Consider the following 21,937-nt stretch of genomic DNA (forward strand, 5'->3'; position numbering starts at 1 on the left):
AACATACCCAGATGATTGACAGTGCCGTACTCGAGGACTTCCAGATACGTGCTACATGATACTGGAATTATCAGAACCCAAACCTGGGAACACTTCAAACCGAATATTGTTTATTAATCATCACCATTGTTACTGGCTTTTTTGAGTCCGGGTTTCTCTGTGTAGCCCTGGCTGTCTTGGAACTAGCTCTGTAAGACCAGACTGACCTTGACCTCAGAGATCTCCTTGCCTCTCAATATTTATTCTAAAAATATGTTTAAAAAATATCAAAACAAAGCAAAATGAAACAAAAAGTCCACAACAGCAGTAGCAACAAAACTATGGAGATTTTTTTTTTTGTTTTGGCCAATTTCACCTGGGTATGGGGCCTGCCTTGGGTGTGGTTGGTACACCCAGTGACTCTGCAGTGGAGAAATCTGGTTCCCTTTTCTCAGCTGCTATCAATTGCAAATGGCTTCTTGGTTAGGGGCAGTGCTTTGTGTCTGTTCCCTTCTCCATGCTGAGTTTTTTTTTTGGTCTGATTTGAACCTTCATGGGTCTTATGCATGATACAGGCTTTGTGAGTGTATATGTACTTTTTGTCTTAATGGCTTTTGTTTTGATTTTCTTTGCTTTTGAGAGAGGGAGAGACATAACATTGGGTGGGGAAGGGAGGTGGGGAAGATCTGGGAGGAGTTGGGGGCAGGAAAATGTGATCGAAATAGATGGCACATAGACATTTTGAAGAGAATGCAAGGGAAAAAGGAGGAGGAAGACCAAGTTTACATTCTGGAAATTAAAAGAAATAACAATGTACGTTGTATGTTTATTTTCTGTGTTAATGAGAAATAGGCCTTCTATTAATATTAAACAGACTAAAATATTGAACATGTTTTTTATACATTATATTTATTTATTTTTCTTAGGAGACTAATGTGATGCTGGATAATTAGATTCAGATTTGGTATTTATTCCTTGCTGGGGCCAGAAAAAAAGTCTCTTTTAATATGCAATCTTTCTCTTTTTACCATGCCCAGAAGGATTGGAAAATATTGGGAATTAATAATTATCGGTGAGGAGACGAGGCCGTAAAATGATTATAGTTTAAAGCAAAGGTCAGCATTGCTCTCTCTTTAATCACTTCATGCAGCTCCCACCCCAGGCATTTATCTTTGTCATTACCCATTGAATTTCATTGGAAAGCCTACCCTAGTAATTTAATGCAGATGAAGTCAAACCGTGATTTCAGACTCCATTCTGTGGTCCCATTGAGGTAATTACAATGAATCGATCAGTGATTGAGTCTGAAAAACGCATTTAATTATTATTAATTGAATAACCATGGAGTTAATAAAACTGTCCTAGGATATTATACCAGAAATCAATTGAATATATCTACCTTCAAGAAGTTATACCCTGAAGGATATATGAGAACAGGGACAAGCTTTCCCATTTAGGTAAAAAAGCACTTAATAATCACTCATTAAATTATATTTTCCCCTAATATTTAAGAACTGGCATGGCCTAGGGAAGAAAAATAGCTATTTTGTCTATGCAAATTCTTAATATAGCAATCATAGCAAATGAATCTACAAATTTATAAAATCTAGTGCTTCTCTGAGGATTTTTACATCTAATTAATAAACTATATTAAAAAAGCACTCTATATGGTCAATTATTTCCTTCTTCTATATAATTTAATAACAAGGGTCCAGTTAAATCAAAATAAATATCTTAAGTCTTAAAACTGTCCCCACACCCATGCCATTCTTGGTCTTTTAAAACCCAAGAGGTCTGGTAGTCATCACCACAGAGCGGAGCATGCCAGCTTCCTGTGTCTGACCTTTGTATTGGTCCATCATTCCAGCTCGGGAGTCTCCCCAACCACCATGTGATGAGTTGTACGCCCTCAGTGCAAGTGCCAGCTTTGGAACAGCTTCCTGCATCCACAGACAAAGAAATGGGTGGAGCTTAGTGACGGACACTGCTGGAGCGCCAGTGAGACACGGAAGATGTTTTCCGCTTGGCAGCACAGTGAGGGCATTTGGCAGCATTTATTAGAAGTAGGTTAAGCAGATCTTCAGAATATTCAGGACCCCGGCGGGCTAAGGGTTCTCCCTGGAAAGAAACGATAAGCGAAATATCCAGCAAGATGCTTCATGGTTCATCATGACCTTCAAGATACATTTCATCTTTCTGCTAACATAACAATGTGTATGCGTATTCTAAAGCATGAAGCAGATTCATATATAGTTGCAAGGATTCAACGATCGCAAAGATCGTCAAATAACAGAGTCAGAGGAAAGGAAACGAAGGAAACCGTGAACAAGGATGAAAAGAGCAAAGCCCCGGGAACAGCCAATAAAAGAACCACTGACCACGGACTGAGATCCTCACACAGTCCTGAGAAGATAAAACGGCAGCAAGGAGACCAACCAACCGCAAAAGTGCTTTGCTGAGGGGCAGCACCTGTGTTCCCAGATGCAAATGTTGACTCTTCAGAGAAAACCTCAAAAAAACGAAACAAAACTTCTGTTTTCCTTTTCGTTTACATCTTTAAGATATGTGTCAGAATCGACTTTGATATTGGATTAATGAAGTACTCTTTGAAGCATTGCCTCGTGCCTGGTATCTTAAGCTGGCCAGTTGCAGCACCTTAGGTAAGTTCTTGCCTTCTTCCTTCAGGAGACCATCTCTCCTGTCCCAGCAGACCCTATTCTGAGACCACATTTGAAAGAAGTGTGCCTGAGGAAATAGAGTCTTTTGGGATTGTGTAGAGTTTAGTGGTCTCAAACAGGGGACTTTCCTGACACTAAATTCTGTATCTAAGGAGGAAAGGAGGGGCTGCCTTCCCAAGGGGCTAGCCTCTGTTTACTTGCTATATCTGCAGGGCATCTAACACATGCAACACCATCTAAGAGGCTAGGCAAGGCATGGGTGGAGAGCTCACGCCACTAACTGTAGCAGCCACATCCCCATAACTTCCGAGGCCCCACCCAGCACTAGGCTGTACTGTGGCATTGTTCTTTTCTCATGGTGCTCTGTCAGAAAGTGGGAAATATCAGAGTAATGGTTTGGGTCTGGAATGTTCTCTCACAGCACATGTGAAGCCTTTGGAGAGGAACTGGATCCCGAGGTCTCTGCTCTCATCAGTAGATTAATCCATTTACAGATTCGTAGCTAATTGCACTATTGCCAGGGGTGAAAACATATTAATAATCTATCATTAGTATTTCATGACAAAGCAGAAAAAGCATTCCCATGAGTAAGGAAAAACAAAACAAAACAAAAAAGTCTACAAAATAAGTAGCGGATTAAGTATTGCCAAATAAATATAGAAAACAATTACAATAATGAAAAACCTCACATTTATGATGAACTAATGTAGAAACTGATTAATTTACTACTAAAAACCCAGACTTACTCACCACAGATGGCTCATGAGTGCAGAGCAGCAAAGGATAATCCCTGTGTGAAGTTAAGGTTGGCAGATACAATTTTAAGTTGTGTCTCAGACATTTGGCAGACCTCATGTAATGATTTGATGCGTGGTTATGCACCCAGCCAAAGGTTTTGGGATATATAAGATCACAGACATTTGAATGTACAGGCGCCCAGTTGAGCCCAACAATTTTCTACCTCTAGAGAGCTGAACTCGGCACTCTGGAGTCTGATGTTGTCCCCGTAGGGAAGCAAGGTTTCGGCCCTTCCATTCAGCCTACCCTGAAGTTGGCTTCTCCACGTTCTGAGTGTTTGAAAATTCCAGGATAGTTTAATGCCTGAATTACAAGATTGGATCTATAAGAAAAGTATTATAATTCTTTCATGTTACATTCCTGAGTCCACAGTACTTTATTTTAGGGGGCATCTACCACTCATCTGCTGAGCTCAATTCCAGTGCCTGGTTTGAATTTTGACTCTAAAAAGTGCTATTTAATAAAATAGCCATATTTGGGAGAACAGCTTCTACAGCTTGCTTAAATTTTTTTTATTATTAAAACCACTTTTTGTGTCTTTGACTTATTTGCTTTGGCAGCCTTGAAGCCCCCGTACATGCTGGGATCATTTCTGTGATAATTCACTGGTTTTGGTGTTAGTTCCAAACTGTGTCCAATAGCCTGTCTTTGTGATCAGAATCGGTTTTCTTCCCTGAGCAAACAAAATCAGAAGTGCTTTCTGATTAATTACATTGTGTAAATATTTAGCAGTGCCCCTAAAAGTTAATGTAGTAAAATGAGCAGAAATTGTTACACGAGTATCCTAAATGAATCCAGCCTTTGGGAATGTCCTCGGCTTTGCTAGGGTTTGAGGAACAGGAAGATTGTTGAGAAAGTTTTTGGAGATTGATGCAGAATCAAGAACACCCTGTTGCTCAGCAGAAATGAACTCAATATTCTTGTCAAGAGCAAGTTTCTTCATGAAACTGGAAAAAAAGTCCATGTAATTAAATTTATGTGACTTTTTGTCAACTCTGGTTCATTTTGCTGCTTTTGCTTGTTTATTTTCTTGGAGGATTTTGGCTGTTGAGCTTCTGGACTGAGGCCAGAAACCTCCAAGCTTCATTGACCTTGATTTGCGAAGCGGTGTGGAGGAAACGGGCTTGATCTTTTTATATTTCCGAGAGCCTAGGATGAAGAAGATTACCCCTCGCTTGTTAGAAAGCACAGAGGGCCGCTCCAAGGCTCTGCTCACAGCTCCCTCTCCTCTCCTGGACTTGCCATGCGCTGGAGTTTCCTCTTCCCCTCCCATGCTTCTGTTTTCCAGGATTTGAGTGCTGGAACATCCCCGCTACCTTAAACCTAAGTTCTCCAGCAGGAAGTGAATCCTCCAGCCTACTCCCTTTCTGTTAGTTGTGAAAACTTTGCAGAACCAGGAGTGACTTGAGACAACTTTAACAAAAAGATAAAGCCAGAAGATCCTAAAGGAAGGGTTCTCATACACAGTTCCCTGATAACCACCGTAGACCTTGCGACTTTTCACAAAGGCCACCACAATATCACCCCAAAACCACTTCTGCGAGGACGTATGCTTGCCAACTGCCTGTTCAACCCCAGATGCGCACCACCCTTTTTTACTGATCTTGAAGCCAAGGACTATTGTTTCAAAATATCTTATGTAATCCTCTCCTTGCATTTGAAAATTTCACCCTTGTGATACCTTGATTTATGCACAAACACTCCCCGTTTTCTTTAATTCCCTGCCCCCTCAAGTGAGATTTTTCTCTGGTCTTGGGCAGGTGGCAGTATTTGGGCTGGGAGGAAGAAAGTGACCCCTCCATAACCTTTAATAGTTCAGCCCACGGTTTACAGTACCAACTGTGACTGGGATCATAGTATTCACAGCCGAACTTCTGGAGCCCAAACTTCCATTTGTCTCTCAAAACCCTTATCTACAAATAATTATTTCAGTATTTAACAGGTGATGATGGTTAGCAGTCTAGCTTGGAACTCGTGGCTCAGAGTGTAATTCTTTGTCCTTGCTGCCTCAGAAACACACTGGGCACTGAGAAGCCCTGGGTCAAGGACACGTGAGAGGAAGCATTTTCAATATCTCAAAACTTGTCTGCAATGGATTCCTGGCTTTATCTCATGCTCAGTTCCTTGGTCTTAGCGTCCCGGTTGCCTAGCAGCTCTCAGATGCTCTTAGTCTTTTTCTTTTGCTTTGTCCCTGTTGTCTAAAACATTTATAATAGTAAACTGGCAAATTACAGTTTTTATATAGTTATAGGGAAGAAAATGATGGTGATTTATGGGTACAATATAGAATAATTCAATCAAACTGATTAACATATCCATTATTCAAATACCTACCATCTTTGTGGGGAGGGCACCGATTTTGAACGTAGAGTGTACTGTTAAACTGCATCTACCATGCTGGGTAGTAGACCTGGAGAAAGGAAGCCCCTCCTTATTTCCCCTGTCTAAATTGGGTTTTGTAGATTTTGAATATCTACTTTCCATTCCTGCATTCCTCTGGTTACCAGTGCTGTTCTGTCTCAGCTGAGCTCAGTGGATTTAGATTCCATAAGTAAGTGAGAACACCCGGCGCTCGTCCTTCTGTGCCTGGATATTCCAGGGACTCTAAGGCTTTCCTCTCCACACATGTTGTTTTAACGACAGAATTTCCCTATGTTACAAAGCGGAATGGTATGTTGGGCATGGACTCACCACACTTTCTTCCCTCTTCCTCTATGGACCTTTAGGTGGATTCCATAGCTTCACTATTAGGAACACCGCTTGGATAAACATGGGAATGCAGACAGCTCTTCAGCACGCCAACTACAGATCTTTTGGATAAATACCTGGAAGGGGAATTCTGGCTTGTAAGACAATTCTACTTTTCCATGTTTTGAGGAATTTCTAAACATTTCTCCGTAATGACTATGCTGATTTATGTTCCCACCGAGAGTATGTAAGGAGTCCCTTTTCTCCACACCCATCGTTTTCTGAGCAAAAGTTTGCTTGGATTCTCTCACTTCTAAATCTTCTAGGGAGCAACATCTGAGAACTTACCTCCGCTAGCTAGGCCACCGTTTTGAATGTTGAGCTGTCTGCATTTCAAGCCTTTGCCTCCTGTCTCCTCTGGGAATCGCTTGATGCAGTTTTCTGCTTGTCTCTGTTATAGCTGCTGACTCTCCCCACAGTGTTACCCACATCACCCAGTCTCTCTGTCTGTGTCGGAGGCAGGGTGCATGGTGGGTGGAGAGGCAGGCACAAAACAGAGTTACCTCAAAGAAGGCAGCATCTTCAGGAGGTAGACTGCCACAAAGAAAGCGTCATGAAGTTTCTCAGTGGAGGCCAGACTTGCTGAAAGGTCTAGCCTGGGCTTCTTTTAGGATAATCATTTCAGTATATCTCTACAGTTAATGACTTTTGTTCAGATTGATGCCTTCCTGCTACAAGTCCTTATATCTCACTTGTCACCCACAGGTCCTAGTGGGGCATCAGGAAGTCAGTTGTTTCTCTTTTGGGGACAGAATCTCACTATGTATCTCTGGCTGCTCCGGAACTCATTATGTAGATCAGGCTGGCCTCAGACTCACAGAGATCAGCCTCCAACCCCCCTGCTCACTAGTGCTAGGATTAAAGGCATGCAACACCACATCTGGTTAGGAAGTTAATTAAAAAAATATTGCTGGGAGATGGTGGCGCACGCCTTTAATCCCAGCCCTTGGGAGGCAGAGACAGGGGGATCTCTATGAGTTTGAAGCCAACCTGGTCTACAGAGTGAATTCTAGGACAGCCAGGGCTATTAAACAGAGAAACCCTGACTCAAAATATATATATATATATATATATATATATATATATATATATATATATATATTATATTATGATTCAGCCTAAATAACCCTCACAGCATGAAAATTTACCAACATGAAGTTGTAAATGGGATAAAAAGCACCTGAGGACATGAATTGCTACAAACAAGCATGAAGCAATGTAATCGAGTTCCTCAGTCGGCAGACAATGAAGACGCTGATATTAAATAGTTTATTTCAAGCATTTAAAGAAATAAAATATACACTACACAAAGACAGAGGGATAGAACACTCTTAAAGCACTTAGAAGAGGAAAAGAGTAGGAATCCCAGGAACGGACACCTAACAGCTACAATGAAAGCTTGGTGTGTGGAGGTCAGGATACAACTGGAGAAAAGAGGCGGAGCTAAGATAGTTATATAGAACGTGACACGAAGAGATAGAAAGATACAATAGAGGCCAAAACATCCGGAGAGAAGACATGTAGAAGGAATTTCATTTCATCCCTAGGCATTTCACCCAACAGGAACAAGAACATATCAGAAAGCATTTAAGAATTTTTATGGCAGGTCTTACTCACAATAGCCCAAACTAGAAACATCACAAATGATTACCTGCTAGAGAGTAGGCATTTTTTTCTGCTCCAGTTATATAAGAAGTGTTAATTGCCCTTAGTCACAAAGGCGGAGCTGTGACATAGAGTGAAAGAAGTAATACCTAAAGGAGCACATGCGCTATAATCCTATTTATTGGATCCAATTTAATCTGGGGCCTCTGGCGAGAGGCTTGAGGAACTTTCTGGAATGATAGTCTATGTTTTGCTTTGTTTGTTAATAATATGGGTTTATGAAACTGTCAAAGCTCATAGCGGAACCTGTGTGCTGTATCTATTTTATTGCTGGTAAATTATACTTCCCCAATAGGTAAAAATTAAAATATTAGAGAGAAGCAAAAGGTACATACACGAAACATATATTCCCTAACTGCTGAGCCATCTCCCTTGCTCCTCGCAACATATTCCTTAATTGAAGTAAAAATTGAAAGTAAAAATTTAAATTGAAGTAAAAAGACAGAATAATTCATTAGAGAAACAAAATATAAATAGGAATTCAAGGAAAAGAAAATTAGTAAGTCAGTAAGCACATAGAAAGAAGCACAATTTCCCTAGTAAATAGAGACATGCAAATTCAAATACGGCAATATTGGCACCTAGTACTTGTAAACAGAGTTTAAGTCTAAACCAGTTCTGACAGGATTGGAGAATGACAGACATCGCCACACACTGCAGGTGAGGGTTGGCATTAGAACACTCATTTTGGAGAAGAACAATTTGGAAATAGAAGCGAAGGAAGCCTGTCAACTCCATTCCTGGATATACCGTAGGTCACATGTTCTTATGCCTTCATATCCCAAGTGTTTTCTCCGGTCGCTACCTCCTGAGTGCTGAGATTACAAGCGTGAGCCACCACAGTCGGATCAATCAGTACTGGCCTTGGAACTCGGAGCAAGTGCTCTACCAGCTGAACTACGTCCTCCGCCCTCAAGATACTTTTAAATTAGAAACACTTTTATTACATTTTATTTTGGTATGTGCGCCACGGCGCACGGGTGGAGGTCAGAGGACAACTCATTTGTGGGAGTTCATTCTCTCCTATCATGTGGGTCCCAGGGATCAACTCAGGTTGTTAGACTTGGCAGCAGGAACCTTGTGGGTACCAGGAGGAACCTTTAACCACTAAGGTATCTTACTGCTTGGATTGAAAAATTTTGAAAGTGATTGTGAATACCAAGGAACTTTGCATTAAATGAATTGTAGTTTAATGATACCACACTAGAAAATAGAATTGAGAAATAAAAAAAAAAAACGCCTCTGTGGCCTTTGTCTTACCCATCAACACCTGAGGTGCTCTCCCTGGAGACCTGCTGACCACAGCCATCAGGAAGTCAGGTAGGCAATCTTACTCTCCTCATCCTTCAATTCCAATTATACATATACATAAACATATATATATATACATGCACACAACACATGTATGTATATGCACATATATATCACATATGTATCTATATACACACATGTGTTTATGTGTGTTTAATTAAGCTGATAAAATGACGTTTATTTATGACTTTTTCAAATATCCCTAGAGTTATTTCTATTTTCTCCTTCTGTATTGAGTGTCCCTCTTGTCCCCCAGAATAGGACCCCATTCACACAGGAATTAAGGTCAGCAACTGGCAAATGGGACCTCATAGAACTAAAAAGGTCTGTACAGCAAAGGAAACAGTCAGTGCAGCGATGAGAAGGTCCATAGAGAGGGAGAGGATCTTCACTAGTTGTACCTCTGATAGAGGATTAATATCCAGAATACACAAAAAACAAATAATCAAGATAACAAACACAGCCCAGTTAAAAACAGTCAACTTATTGGAATAGGGTGCTCTCAAAAGCAGAAATAAAAATAACAAGTACCTTAAAAATTTTTTTGATATCTTTAGTAATTAGGAAAATTCATATGAAAATACTTTGAGACTTCATCTTACCTAAAAAATGCTGGTGAGGATGAGGAGACAGAGAAAACATCATTAACCACTGGTGGGATTGCAAACTGATGTAGCCACTGTGTAAATCAGTGTGGAGAATTCTCAAAAACCTAAGAGCAGATCTACCCTATAACCCAGACATACTATTCCCTAGTATGTGAACAAAGGGCTTAAAAATCCTGCATCATGGATATTTGCTCAGCAATGTTCATTGCCATTCTCTTCATAATAGCTAGGAAACAGAATGACCTTGCTGTGTTAGAATGTTCTTGTACACTCAAAGATTTGTCACTTGTATTGGTTTAATAAAATGCTGATTGGCCAGTAGACAGGCAGGAAGCATAGGTGGGGCAACCAGACTAGGAGAATTCTAGGAAGAGGGCAGGCAGAGATGCAGTTGCCAGCCAAATGCAGAGGAAGCAAGATGAGAATGTCTTACTGAGAAAAGGTACCAAGCCATGTGGCCAAACATAGATAGAAATTGTGGGTTAATTTAAGTTGTAAAAACTAGTTAGCAATAAGCCTGAGCAATAGGCCAAACAGCTTATAAATAGTATAAGCCTCTGTGTGTTTATTTGGGAATGAATGGCTATGAGACCAGGTGGGACAGAAACTTGCATCTACAAATGGCACCCAATGTTTGGCAACTACATCCACATAAAACCTGAGAGAGCTTGGGAAGTGATTATAGACACAAAAGAGCAGAATCAAGCATGGATTCTTGGTAGCAGCATTTTCTTGGGTGGGCTCTGTTTGCTAGAGGCAAGCAGAGGTGTGGCTCCTTTAAGAGAAGCTTCCTAGCCATGCAGTAGTGGTGCACACCTTTTATCCCAGCACTAGGCAGAGGCAGGCAGATCTCTGTGAGTTTGAGGCCAGCCTGGTCTATAAGAGCTAGTTCCAGGATAGACTCCAAAGCTACAGAGAAACCCTGATTCAAAAAACCAAAACCAAAACCAACCAACCAACCAACCAAACAAACACAGAGAGAGAGAGAGAGACAGAGAGAGAGATAAAGAGAGAGATAAAGATAGAGATAAAGATAGATAGATAGAGAGAGAGAGAGATAGATAGAGAGTTTCTGACTCAGTTTTAGTGGCAAAAACCTCATAACTCTTTTAAGAGGCCTTGCCACCAAACACTTAAATGGTGTTTATGAGCAGCCAACAGCATGCTTCTTGGTGGTGGCAGGGACACCTTGTTTGTTTGAAACTCCACAGAGGGAGCTAAGGAGTCAGCAAGCTCCAATCTCTCAACTTCAATAGCCTAAGACACTGATTACTGAGTGGTAAACACAGAGTCCCTTCCTTGGAAGAAGGTGGCCTAGCTTACTCGACTGCTCATGTTCTGCTAGTGGCTTCATTCCATTGGCAGTAGCAACTGCAATAGAATTTAATTTATCCAACTGAAATGGGTTCAAGAGATGGTGATATTATAGTGATGCTCAAATTACATGTAAACATGGGAGAGGTGCTCTGAAAAGCATGTGATATGCCCAGCATGAGTGACAAGTGGTTAAATTGTCCTTAATTTAGCATCTCATGCATATATATCCCCAGTATTACAGTTAATTTTCCAAGATAGACATATCCAAGCAGTGGTTTTGGCTAGTAAAAAAAGATGTGCTTTATCCTGATTTTGGAGTATGTGAGTCAGTCTAGAAAACCAAGTTACTGTTTTTGTTCTGTAAGAGAAAAGACACTTCTATCATTTCTTCCACAACACAGCAGATCTGAATTAAGAGGGAACAGAACACTGCCCAAGGATATCTGTGTGTGGAGGTGCCCGGTGAGCACAGTGAGGGGCATGTGTGAGCTCCCTTCTGACCACATGAAATCCCAGTCTGGTGGAAATCATGGCAATGGTGGAGAGGTCAAAGATATAAATTTAATATAAGACAATATGAAACAAGGCCAATTTCTCCAAAGCAAAAAGCAGTGATTGTGGCCTTCCTTAAATGTGTGAAAGAACTTGTGTACAGATTTACACCGTGGATAGTCTACTGATAACTGAAAATAAAACAAGGCAAGAAAGAATTCTAAATTAATTCGAAATAAGAAAAATTCAGACTTCTGATTGTCAGAAGCTGTCACTCCTGACAGGGTTCTGTCATGGCTGAGTCAGCGAGTCTGCCACCTAAGTGCTTTGTATTTTGACGTTAATTGACTACTCATGACTTTTCCAGATTCTCGGTACCAAAGTGAAATTTAGTCATTTATTGATTGAAAAACAACGGAATTCATTTTCTTTCTGCTTGATGGAAGCATGAAGGTTAATATAAAGAGGCATAAAGGAACTATGCAGGCACAGATCAGTTTACAGACAAACACACAAGCCAGCCAGGGGTTCTCACCCACTTAGGCCCCCCAGAGAAATTTTCCCTAAAGTAAACAAATTCAGTATGTGCTGTGGATGGGGTTGGGGAAGGAACGAAAGATTTTTGATCTGGAATGTGCTTTGCCATGGATGGGTTTCTCATGTTAGGACCGGGGAGCTAAGTTTCTTGCCAGGTCTGTGCAATGCTGTACAAATACATGGCTGTAGGGCCTTGCAAAACCTGGCAATAGAAGGCTGCGCACATGGCCGTGGAAATCTGTCATCACAGCTCATTCGGTGAAAAGTCACAGCTCTGAAAGTGCGTATAGAAACTGGTCCCCGGACCCGTGTAGCATCCTTGAGGGTCATACAGTCAACCACCCAGCTATCCCTGCTGGTCTATGCTTCTGGTGTTTGGTGCCAACTTTGCCTCTCTGTTTTGTTTCTAGTATCTTCTGGAAATTCCTTTCCTGCATCATGGCCGACCAGGAATCAGAGAAGGAAAGCTGAATCAGTGGTAATAAAACCTTCAAAGGCTTACTTCCCCAGCACCCGAGACATACTTCTACTAGCTAAGCTCCACCTGATAACGGCTACACAGTCTCCACAAGATGATGGCCAAGATTGTGGGTTTGTCAGATTTTAACCATAATGGGAATTGTAGTACCATTTCACTTGTGTTTTAATAACTAAAGCTTGCCTGAGGATCAGAAAAGTAGAACAGCTATGCTGACCAGCCTTACAGACCAGGCAGCAATAACACACACCTTTAATCTCAGTAGACACACTAGTTTGCCATAGAAACCAGGCAGTAGTGGTACACACCTTTAATTTGGATTAAAGACGAGAGAGGATTATAGAATGGGAAAAAACAGTTCTCAGACACAGTCCCATTCTGAGATTCCTGGAGGCAGGATTGCATTTTGGACTGAGGTTGAAGTAAGAGCCAGTGGCTGACTGCTTTGCTTTTCTGACCTTCAGGTTGAACTCCAATTTCGGTCTCTGAGTTTTTATTAATCGTGCACCAGGGAACCAATGAGCCGACACAGGAGGAGTGACCACAGTTCCACACGGTCTTGCAAAGCAATCAGCAAATGTTTGCTAAGGAAGGGAAACATCGACCCACAAGTATAGTTGTGTTTTATTTTCTTATTGAAATAGACAGGAAAGAATTACATACCAAGCCACGCACCCAGAGTAAGGTAACGGCTAAATCTCTCAGAACAAGTTTAAAATGTTTTGCTGTAAGACCATCACTCAGAATGATCATCAATACAATGTTTCATTGAATACCAGTTTCATTGGTAAGATTTTTTATCTCTTATTGGTAAATTAAATGGAGTGACTTTCTTTCTTTCTTTCTTTCTTTCTTTCTTTCTTTCTTTCTTTCTTTCTTTCTTTCTTTCTTTATGTATACAATATTCTGTCTGCATATACGCCTGCTGGCCAGAAGAGGGCACCAGACCTCATTACAGATGGTTGTGATCCACCATGTGGTTGCTGGGAACTCAGGACCTTTGGAAGAGCAGGCAATGCTCTTAACCTCTGAGCCAAGCTCTACAGCCCAATGGAGTGACATTCTTAAGTTTCTATTGAGGTAGAGATCCTGCAGAATATTTCCACGTAAAACATGGCTTGCATCAGATCTGATCTTACACTGGTCTGTCCAATCTAGAGACGGAAGAGGAGTAAGTTGCTTTAGTTAATAATCTCCTTTCATAGGCTAATAATTCAAATTCTCATGAGTCCATTCTCAGAGGATTATGGTATTTTCCTAGACTCTATGCCACAGAAGACATTTTCCAGCTCCTTTGTCTTTCAGCATCTCTGGAGATGAATGGAACAATACATCTTAAGTTATTTTCGTGTCTTTTCTTTATGTAAAAACTCGAAGAAGTGGACATCCCTTTTAGGGTTCTTAGGTCACGGTACTTATTTCTCTGCCACGCCCCTTAGATTTTGCCCATCTCTCCCCCCATCTCCTTTCATTTCTCCTTTATTCATGTCAGTGTCACAGGTATGCCCTTGGCTCTGATGGGAAGTAGGGAGATAGAAGATGAACCAGTTATCAGTGTATTTTGACATGACCAACCAGGGTTAGTATTAGAAAATTATTGTGCATTTATTTTTTGCTAAATTAAAAGTTCTCAAGAATAACCACACGAAGCTTTCACATATAAATATTTATGTTTTAAGGCTTTCTGCAAAAAATAAAAGAATCAGTGAAGTAAAAATGAAAACAAATTGAATTTCTGCTCACGATTACCAATTTAATAAGATCTTTTTTAAGGTTTCAGCATATTTGGTGAAGTGGTTTCTTTCTCAGTCTGGGAAGGCCTGTCTGTGGTGTGCCTGAGGCGACAACTGTGGACGTGACAGAAATGTCCTTTGGGGGGGAGGGATGATTCCGATGCAGACTGGTTCAGAAACCAGGGAGTTTACTGGCCTTTGACACTGCACCATGGAATGAAACCAGAGGGGTCTGGTTCACAAAGACTCTGTGATAAATAGGCTAAGTATTCAGTGAATAAAAGAAACTTCACTTGACCATTTTAAAGAACAATTTATTTTATTATGTATTTGTGTGTGTGTGTGTGTGTTATTTTATGTGTGTGTATGTGCACATTTGTGTGGTGCCCACAAAGGCCCACAGAGGGTGTTAGATCCCCATGAGGTGGAGTTACAGGGGCCATCTATGTGGGTAAAGGGAACCAAACTTCAGTCCTTTGAGAGACCAGGAAGTCTCTTGACCCCTAATGTATGTCTCCAGGTTTCAACCATTGTTTTATTAGGCTCTTTCACTGTGAAGGGTGTGATACATTGACGGCATTCACCTTAATAACTGTCACCACGCCACCTAGCACTTTGTGACTATTTGATCAAAGCAGCTCAACTTGGATCTTAAGAAGGGACTGGGAGGGGATTGGGGACAGCTCAGAGGTTTAAAACACTTGATGCTCTTCCAGAGAACCTGGCCTTGATTTTCAACACCTACACTGTGGCTCATCTATAACTCTAGTTCCAGGAGACCTGACACCCTCTCTGACCTCTGTAGACACCAGAATGTGACATGTGCCAAGGCATCGTATTATATTCTGTTAATATCCATGATTTATATGCATTACTTTATACATCTATGTATTAGTTAAAATAAACTTAAATTTTATAACCTCTTGTAGATGGCAAAAAACATCAAATTTAGCATTTGCCTTACTTCTCAAATAGTTGTTCCTATGTTTTTATTTATTTCAGGGAATGCCATTACCACCCACACAGTTTCCCAGGCAAGTGCCTAGGCACAGGCATATTCATCCTTTTCCATCCCTGTCTTCCAGCTCCAGCCGGACATCAGTCCTTGTTCATTTGAGTAATTACTCATTTTACTAACTCTCCTGCCCAACTATTTGCTTTAGTCTGTTTCCTATTAGTGCAACAAAATATCTGAGTCTTGATAACCTTGTAAAGAAGAGATATCTTTAAATTGTAGTTCTTCTGGTTCAAAGACACGACGCTGGCCTAGTCCGGCCTCCAATGAGACATTTGCAGCAGCTGAAATCAGAATGATGGCAGCATGTATAAGGAAAGATCATCTGGCAAAACAGGAAGCCAGTGTGGTAAGGTCAGGTGTGTTTTTTTCTTTCTTTTTTTTAAAACAGTCATCTCTTAAGAACATGATCTGATTTCTCCTTATTAGGCCTCACCAACTCTCAGTGTCTCCATCTGAGAACAACATTCCTATGTGAACCCTTGGGGGAAACCCAGAAATCATATCCAAATGATTGTATCATTTTTCTCTGTTGTGTTGGCCACTTCATCAGTCCAGACTGTCATCTCCTTAGAAGTGCCTTCCAACTGTTTTGGTAGGAGATATATATATATATATATATATATATATATATATATATATATATATATATGCAGTTTGGAGGATTGAACCTAGCTCTCCATGCATACTAGGAATGCACTCTGCCCCTAGGCTAGCATGTCCTACAGATTTCCCTCCAATTTCTGATCTGTATTCCATGAACTGCACTACTATAAAGGCTATCTTTCTAAATGTGGATCTGCTTAACATCTTGTAATGGTGCTACACCATCTTAAGAAGCTCCATCTCTGGAAGGGACTGCGAGCCCCTTTACATTTGCAGAGCTGTTCCCTCTCCTGTTATTTTGCTCTCAGGGAAACAGTGAGGGAGTGCATTAATATGGCATCATCTCTTCTGTTGCCGAAAGACTGTGCACAGCTTCATCAAGGTACTGGACATAAAGCATGTCATGTGAACCTTTGTTGTACGTGTCTGTCTCCTTCACTATATGTTAAAGAAATAGCTCCCACCCCACTGTAATTGATTTTAAACATACCAGAAAACACAACCATGAATTCCTCCAATGGGGGAGTCAGTCTCTTCATGTGCTTTACTCTGTGTGTATGTTTCTGTTGTCAATAAAATTCTAGCTGATGGCTATGGGGGGACAAGAGTGATTGTCTTGTTATCTTGGAATCTGGAGGGGACAAGAGTGGTTGTCTTGTTATCTTGGAATCTTCAGGCAAGGTATGATCCCTGTTACTTAGCAGGTACTCATAAAACTGCTGCTTAATACAGATTGTGCATGTGTGCTTGTGTCTGTGTGTTTCATGTGTATGGCACATGCATGTGAGTATCTGAGGGCTCATGAGTGTAGGGTTAGAGCAGGATGTCAGCTATCTTCTTCCACAGCTCTCTGACGTTTTGCCTTGAGACAGGGTCTTAGTCACTTCTCTATTGCTGTGACCGAGCACCCAAGACCAAGGCAGCTATAGACGAGTTTATCAGGGACTTTCAGTTTCAGAGGGTGAATATGCTTCCATCATGGCAGGGAGAATGGCAGCAGTCAGGCATGGTGCTGGAGCAGTAGTTGAGAAACAACCATGTGGCAGAGTATGAGGGGGTCAACTTGGAATGGCATGGGCTTTTGAAACCTCAAAGCCCACTTCTAGTGACACACCTCCTCCAACAAGGCTACAACTCCTAATCCTTCCAGAGTAGTTCCACCAACTGGGAACCATGTAATAATCAAATATATACACCTATATGGGCTAGTTTCATTCAAACCACCATACAAGGTTGGTCACTGAACCAGAAACTCACCATTTCAGCTGGACTGGCAGGCCAAGGAGCCCTTAGAACTCTCTTGTCTCTAATTCCCAGAACAGGGTTGCAGGCCTGCAAAGCCATGCTGGGCCTTTTATTTATGTGCTGGGGATTGGGATTTGACCTCAGCAGCTTACGATTTTAGGCAAGCTCGCTTATGGCTAAGACATTTCCCTGGCTCCTCGATGTAGAACTTGAAAAATTGTTCTCTATTACATCTAGTAACTTTACTCTTGTCTATATTCATTAAACTGTTTTCCCTCTTAAGATGACTTCACCTACAAACAAAATAAGAAATCATTTATCAATCCGTGCTCTTTCACCTTAACTTCACCCTTTGAAAAAATTGAAATATGACAGTCAATTACTATAACACATTGAAAGTTAACTTTTACTCCATCATTCAAATGAAATCGTTCTTCCCAGTGACATCAATTCCTTCCTGATTACAAAAGTCAAGCTTTATCTTCAGGTCTTCAAATTGTTGACATCCTGAAAATCCTTAATTTAGCTTTTGTAATAGCATGTCTCCTGGGCAACATCATCTTTGAATACTGATCAGCTACAACCTATTTTTGCCTAGATATTGGTACCTCAAGAGGTCCTCATCAGTCTAGATATTGGTATCCCAAGAGGTCCTCATCAATCTATATATTGGTACCCCAAGAGGCCCTCATCAATTCTAGATATTGGTGCTCCAAGAAGTCCTAATCAATTCTAGATATTGGTACTCCAAGAGGTCCTCACCAATACTAGATATTGGCACCCCAAGAGGTCCTCATCAATTTTAGATATTGGTACCCCAAGAGGTCCTCATCAATTCTTCTATTTCTTATTCTCATTCAGCTAATTCCACATCTTTCACAATTATCTACATATACAGTGGACCCAAATTTTGACCTCTTGAACTCTATTTCCAATGTGTAATAACTTCTGTGGCCCATAATCTCCTCAAACTTTACATGGTAAAATTGAATTGAGTTTCTTTGCTCAAGTATGACCCCTTTAATATTTCTTATGCCCATGAGTTAACAGTAGTGTCAGTGTGATGATAACTTAAGGATTTTTCCAGGCTTCTATACTAAAATACATAATAAATCATCTTTACAGAAAAAAGTTATCTTTGATATATTACCAGGAGGGTTTTATATGAATTAATCAGTGCCTAACAAATCACCACATGGTTTGCATTTAAAGCAGAATAGAGTCATTATGGTGCAGTCTCTGTGGGACACGTGTCCATCTTGGTACCTCTGATCAGAGTATGTCACGACTGCCATCAGGTGGTGGTTGGGCTAGAGAGTACATATGTCATGGCTGCCGCTACGTGGTGGTGGGCTACATCCTGAGAGGCTCTGTATTATCTCAGGGTCAGAGGTCTGTTGTAAGGTAACACAATTGTAGGAAAGACTATACTACTACATTTGTCCAAGCAAGATTCAGGCCCCACACTCTACCACTCAAGGGGTAGAACATTTTTCCAGGGCCTGGATCACTAGAAGTCATCTAAGCTGCCTATGATGGCTTAATTTAAATTTATATCTGGATAATGGCAAAAAAAAACCCCAAATACATGCTTATAGTTTAGACAATACAAGGCTTACTACAGAGAAGAAAAACTTAGAATTTTAATTAAAAACCTTCAAGTTTAAGGGAGGTGATGCACATTAGAAAGGTATTTTTCCATGCTTATTCTATCTATACGTACTGCCTGGACAGTAGATATAACTGTGTGTCTAAACATGAAAATTCAGCTATGCTCTAATTAGAGCCTAAATTTAATTACACAATCAAATTAACAACCATCATATTATGCGATGTGGGATTCTCCTCTGTATGCTGTGAACATCATTGGCTAATAAAGAAACTGGTTAGGGCCTATAGCAGAGCTATAGGGAAAGAGAGATAGGTGGGGAAACAAAACTGAATGCTGGGAGGAAAAAAGGGCGGAGTCAGGGAGAAGCCATGTAGCCCCGCCAGAGACAGACATGCTGAAACTTTAGCCGGTAAGCCACAGCCACATGGTGATACACAGATTAATGGAGATGGGTTAAATTAATATGTAAGAGTTGGCCAATAAAAAGCTAGAGCTAATGGGCTAAGCAGTGTTTTAAATAATATAGTTTCTGTGTGATTATTTCAGGGCTGAGCAGCCAGGAACCAACAAGCTGTGTCGTACAACAATTATGTGTTAGGATTTTTTGTATTGAGAAGAGAAATAAAATGTGGCAATTTAAATAGTAAAAAACCCCCATAGGCTCACATATTTGAATGCTTGGTCCCTAGTTGGTCAGCTAGCTTCTTGTTCCTGCTGCTTGCACTCCCTGCTACGATAGACTCTGTGCCTCTGGAACCTCACACCAAAACACATCCTTTTTCCCCTAAGTGGCTCTTCTCAGAGCATTTTATCACAGCACCGGAAAGGTAACCAATGCATTAAAGTTAATGCTTTTTGTTTTTCAAGGCAGGGTTTCTCTGTGTAGTCCTCCCTGGCTGTCCTGGGAGTCACTTAGTAGATCATGCTGGCCTTAAACTCAGAGACCTCCTGCCTCTGCTTCCTGAGTGCTGGGATTAAAGGCATGTGCTCCTACTGCCCAGCTTAAATTTATTGGTTTTCTTCAGTGTACAATGGTTCAACTTTTCCTAATAGTTGTTTAAAGAATATGTTTTTAATGTAATAGTTTTCCTTCAAGGTAGATCTTTCAAGCATCTGTTTCTAAAATTCCACTTATCTATCTATCTATCTATCTATCTATCTATCTATCTATCTATCTATCTATCTATCTATCTATCATTTGGAGGTACGTATGTGCCATGCTATGTGGAGAGCAGAGGGTCATTCCCAGGAGTTGGGTCTTTCCTTCTACTAGGTCAGTTATGGAGTTAGAACTCAGGCCATGAGGTTTGGCTGCAAATGCCTTCCACCTGCTGAGCTTTCTCACTCACTGGTCCCATTTAATGTTTTTACAGTCTTAAATAACATAGTTACAGACATTCCTTCATTCATAACTGTCCCTTCCTAGCCCTCTACACGTTCCAGTATGAACTCTATGGCTTCTTTTCCTCATGTACTTTAGGAAGAGATCTTGTAGCTAATACAAGAGTTGTGTGGGCGTGGGGTTTACTGAGAACCCTGTCATTTTAGGACCTCCTTAAAAAAAAAAACTCATCAAACTTTATTTTGTATGCATTGGTGTGAAGATGTCAGATGCCCTGGAACTGCAGTTTCAGACAGCTTTGGGGGAACACGTGGTGCTGCGAATTGAACCTGGCTCCTCTGGGAAGAGCAGCCAATGCTCCCAACCACTGAGCCATCACTCCAGCTCCTAGGCCCTCCTTCTTTCGGATAATGGTTTCATTGGTTTTTCAGTGAAACCCAGTATGCCACGGTGGATGTCTCTTTTCCTTGGCATTGCCAATGCCTATCATGCGTGGTCATAGGAGGTGGTGTCCGTGTCTCTACAGATACGTGCTCACTTCTCTACTTTCCCTCTCTTTTGCCTGGGCAAGCGCCACGTTGATGCACTGCAACCACTCTTCCGCATTCTTCTCGTCCTTGGCTTTGAAAACATAGGTCTTATTGTCTGTGAAGATTTCAAAAGCCCGCGGGAGAGAGCGGTCCTGGCGTTTCTTAGCCACAGCCTTCACACTCTGTACTTTGCTGAGTTCTATTGGGGAATCATCTGGATCATCTTTCTGAAATGAAGGGAAAGGGAAGATTGTGAGATGGCTCCTGCTGCTGCCTCGGCCCCTGGCGCTTGGAATCTTCCCAGAGGGCTGGGTCCTTTCACATCGTATGACTCAAGACCTTTCTGTTTTGGGTGCTAAGGCATCAAAGAGTCGTTAGGGCAACTGAAGACAAACATTTGACTTCTAGTATAGTACCATAAGCTATCACAAGAGAGCCAATTTACTGAAAGTTATTATAAATGAAAGTAGGAAAATGTTTAACTCATGGTTCTTTGATTTTTCTGTCACTTTCTAGTTATATTAACACTATTAATAAAGCAAAAGACAGCAGTGAAATCTGGAATACTTTTACTCAAGTTTTCTGCTAGGGGAGTAGGCATAGTGTTGAGTTTGTGATACTTCTGGGGATAGGTATGCTCATCCTGAGTTGAAAAACAGGATTCTAGTGCTTGAGTAGCTTTTGGAATCTCTGCACTAGAAGCAAACTCTGTCTATAAACTTTATTAGATGTGTGTTTTAGGAAGGCAGGGGATTTGGGAAGGTTTAGGGATCTCTTGTGATACCAGAGCCATCATGTTGGGCTAGCATGAATAGTTTTAGGACAATTAAAAATGTCTAAAACCAATGAACAAATTTCACCCACTGGAAAATGTACCTGTGGTTGGGCATATTGCCAGTAGCTCTTTCCCACTCCCTCTATGACGTCACCTCCCCCTGCTTTGCAATGAAAAAGCACTCATGCTCCAAGCCACAAACTTTCTATTGTGTATGTGCAGCTTGGAAAAGACTCAGGAACACTGGACAAAAAAGCCCACAATTCAACATATTAATGTTAGGGAAGTCTTGACCAATCAAGACCACATGACCTTTCTACATCAATTTCATTAATAGATAGCCCCCCTTTTATTCTGCGTATCTATGTGTGTGTAGGTGGAAGTCAGAGGCCAGCACTGGCCTCTCCATTCTTTTGAGACAGGGTCTCTTACTGAACCTAAACCTCTTGTTTTGGTTAGAATGACTGA

At 41.0% G+C, this 21,937-nt stretch overlaps 1 protein-coding gene and 1 long non-coding RNA gene across 2 annotated transcripts in view; one reads left to right on the forward strand and one right to left on the reverse strand.

Moving 5' to 3' along the window:
• Window positions 1–2,044: 2,044 nt before the first annotated feature.
• On the forward strand, window positions 2,045–15,291 carry LOC142836499 (uncharacterized). Its single transcript, XR_012908096.1, has 3 exons — window positions 2,045–2,639; window positions 6,182–6,301; window positions 12,544–15,291. It is a non-coding gene; the product is annotated as an uncharacterized LOC142836499 (long non-coding RNA).
• A 3,540-nt stretch (window positions 15,292–18,831) lies between these two features.
• The window catches only part of Veph1 (ventricular zone expressed PH domain containing 1), a 167,661-nt gene continuing 164,555 nt past the window's right edge, over window positions 18,832–21,937 (reverse strand). Inside the window, exon 13 of the mRNA XM_075950586.1 lies at window positions 18,832–20,921. Within this exon, the coding sequence (XP_075806701.1) occupies window positions 20,685–20,921 (237 nt within the window). The 3' untranslated portion in view covers window positions 18,832–20,684. The remainder of the gene's footprint in view (window positions 20,922–21,937) is intronic.

Source organism: Microtus pennsylvanicus, chromosome 16, assembly GCF_037038515.1.
Source record: "Microtus pennsylvanicus isolate mMicPen1 chromosome 16, mMicPen1.hap1, whole genome shotgun sequence".
Classification (NCBI taxonomy): Eukaryota; Metazoa; Chordata; class Mammalia; order Rodentia; family Cricetidae; genus Microtus; species Microtus pennsylvanicus.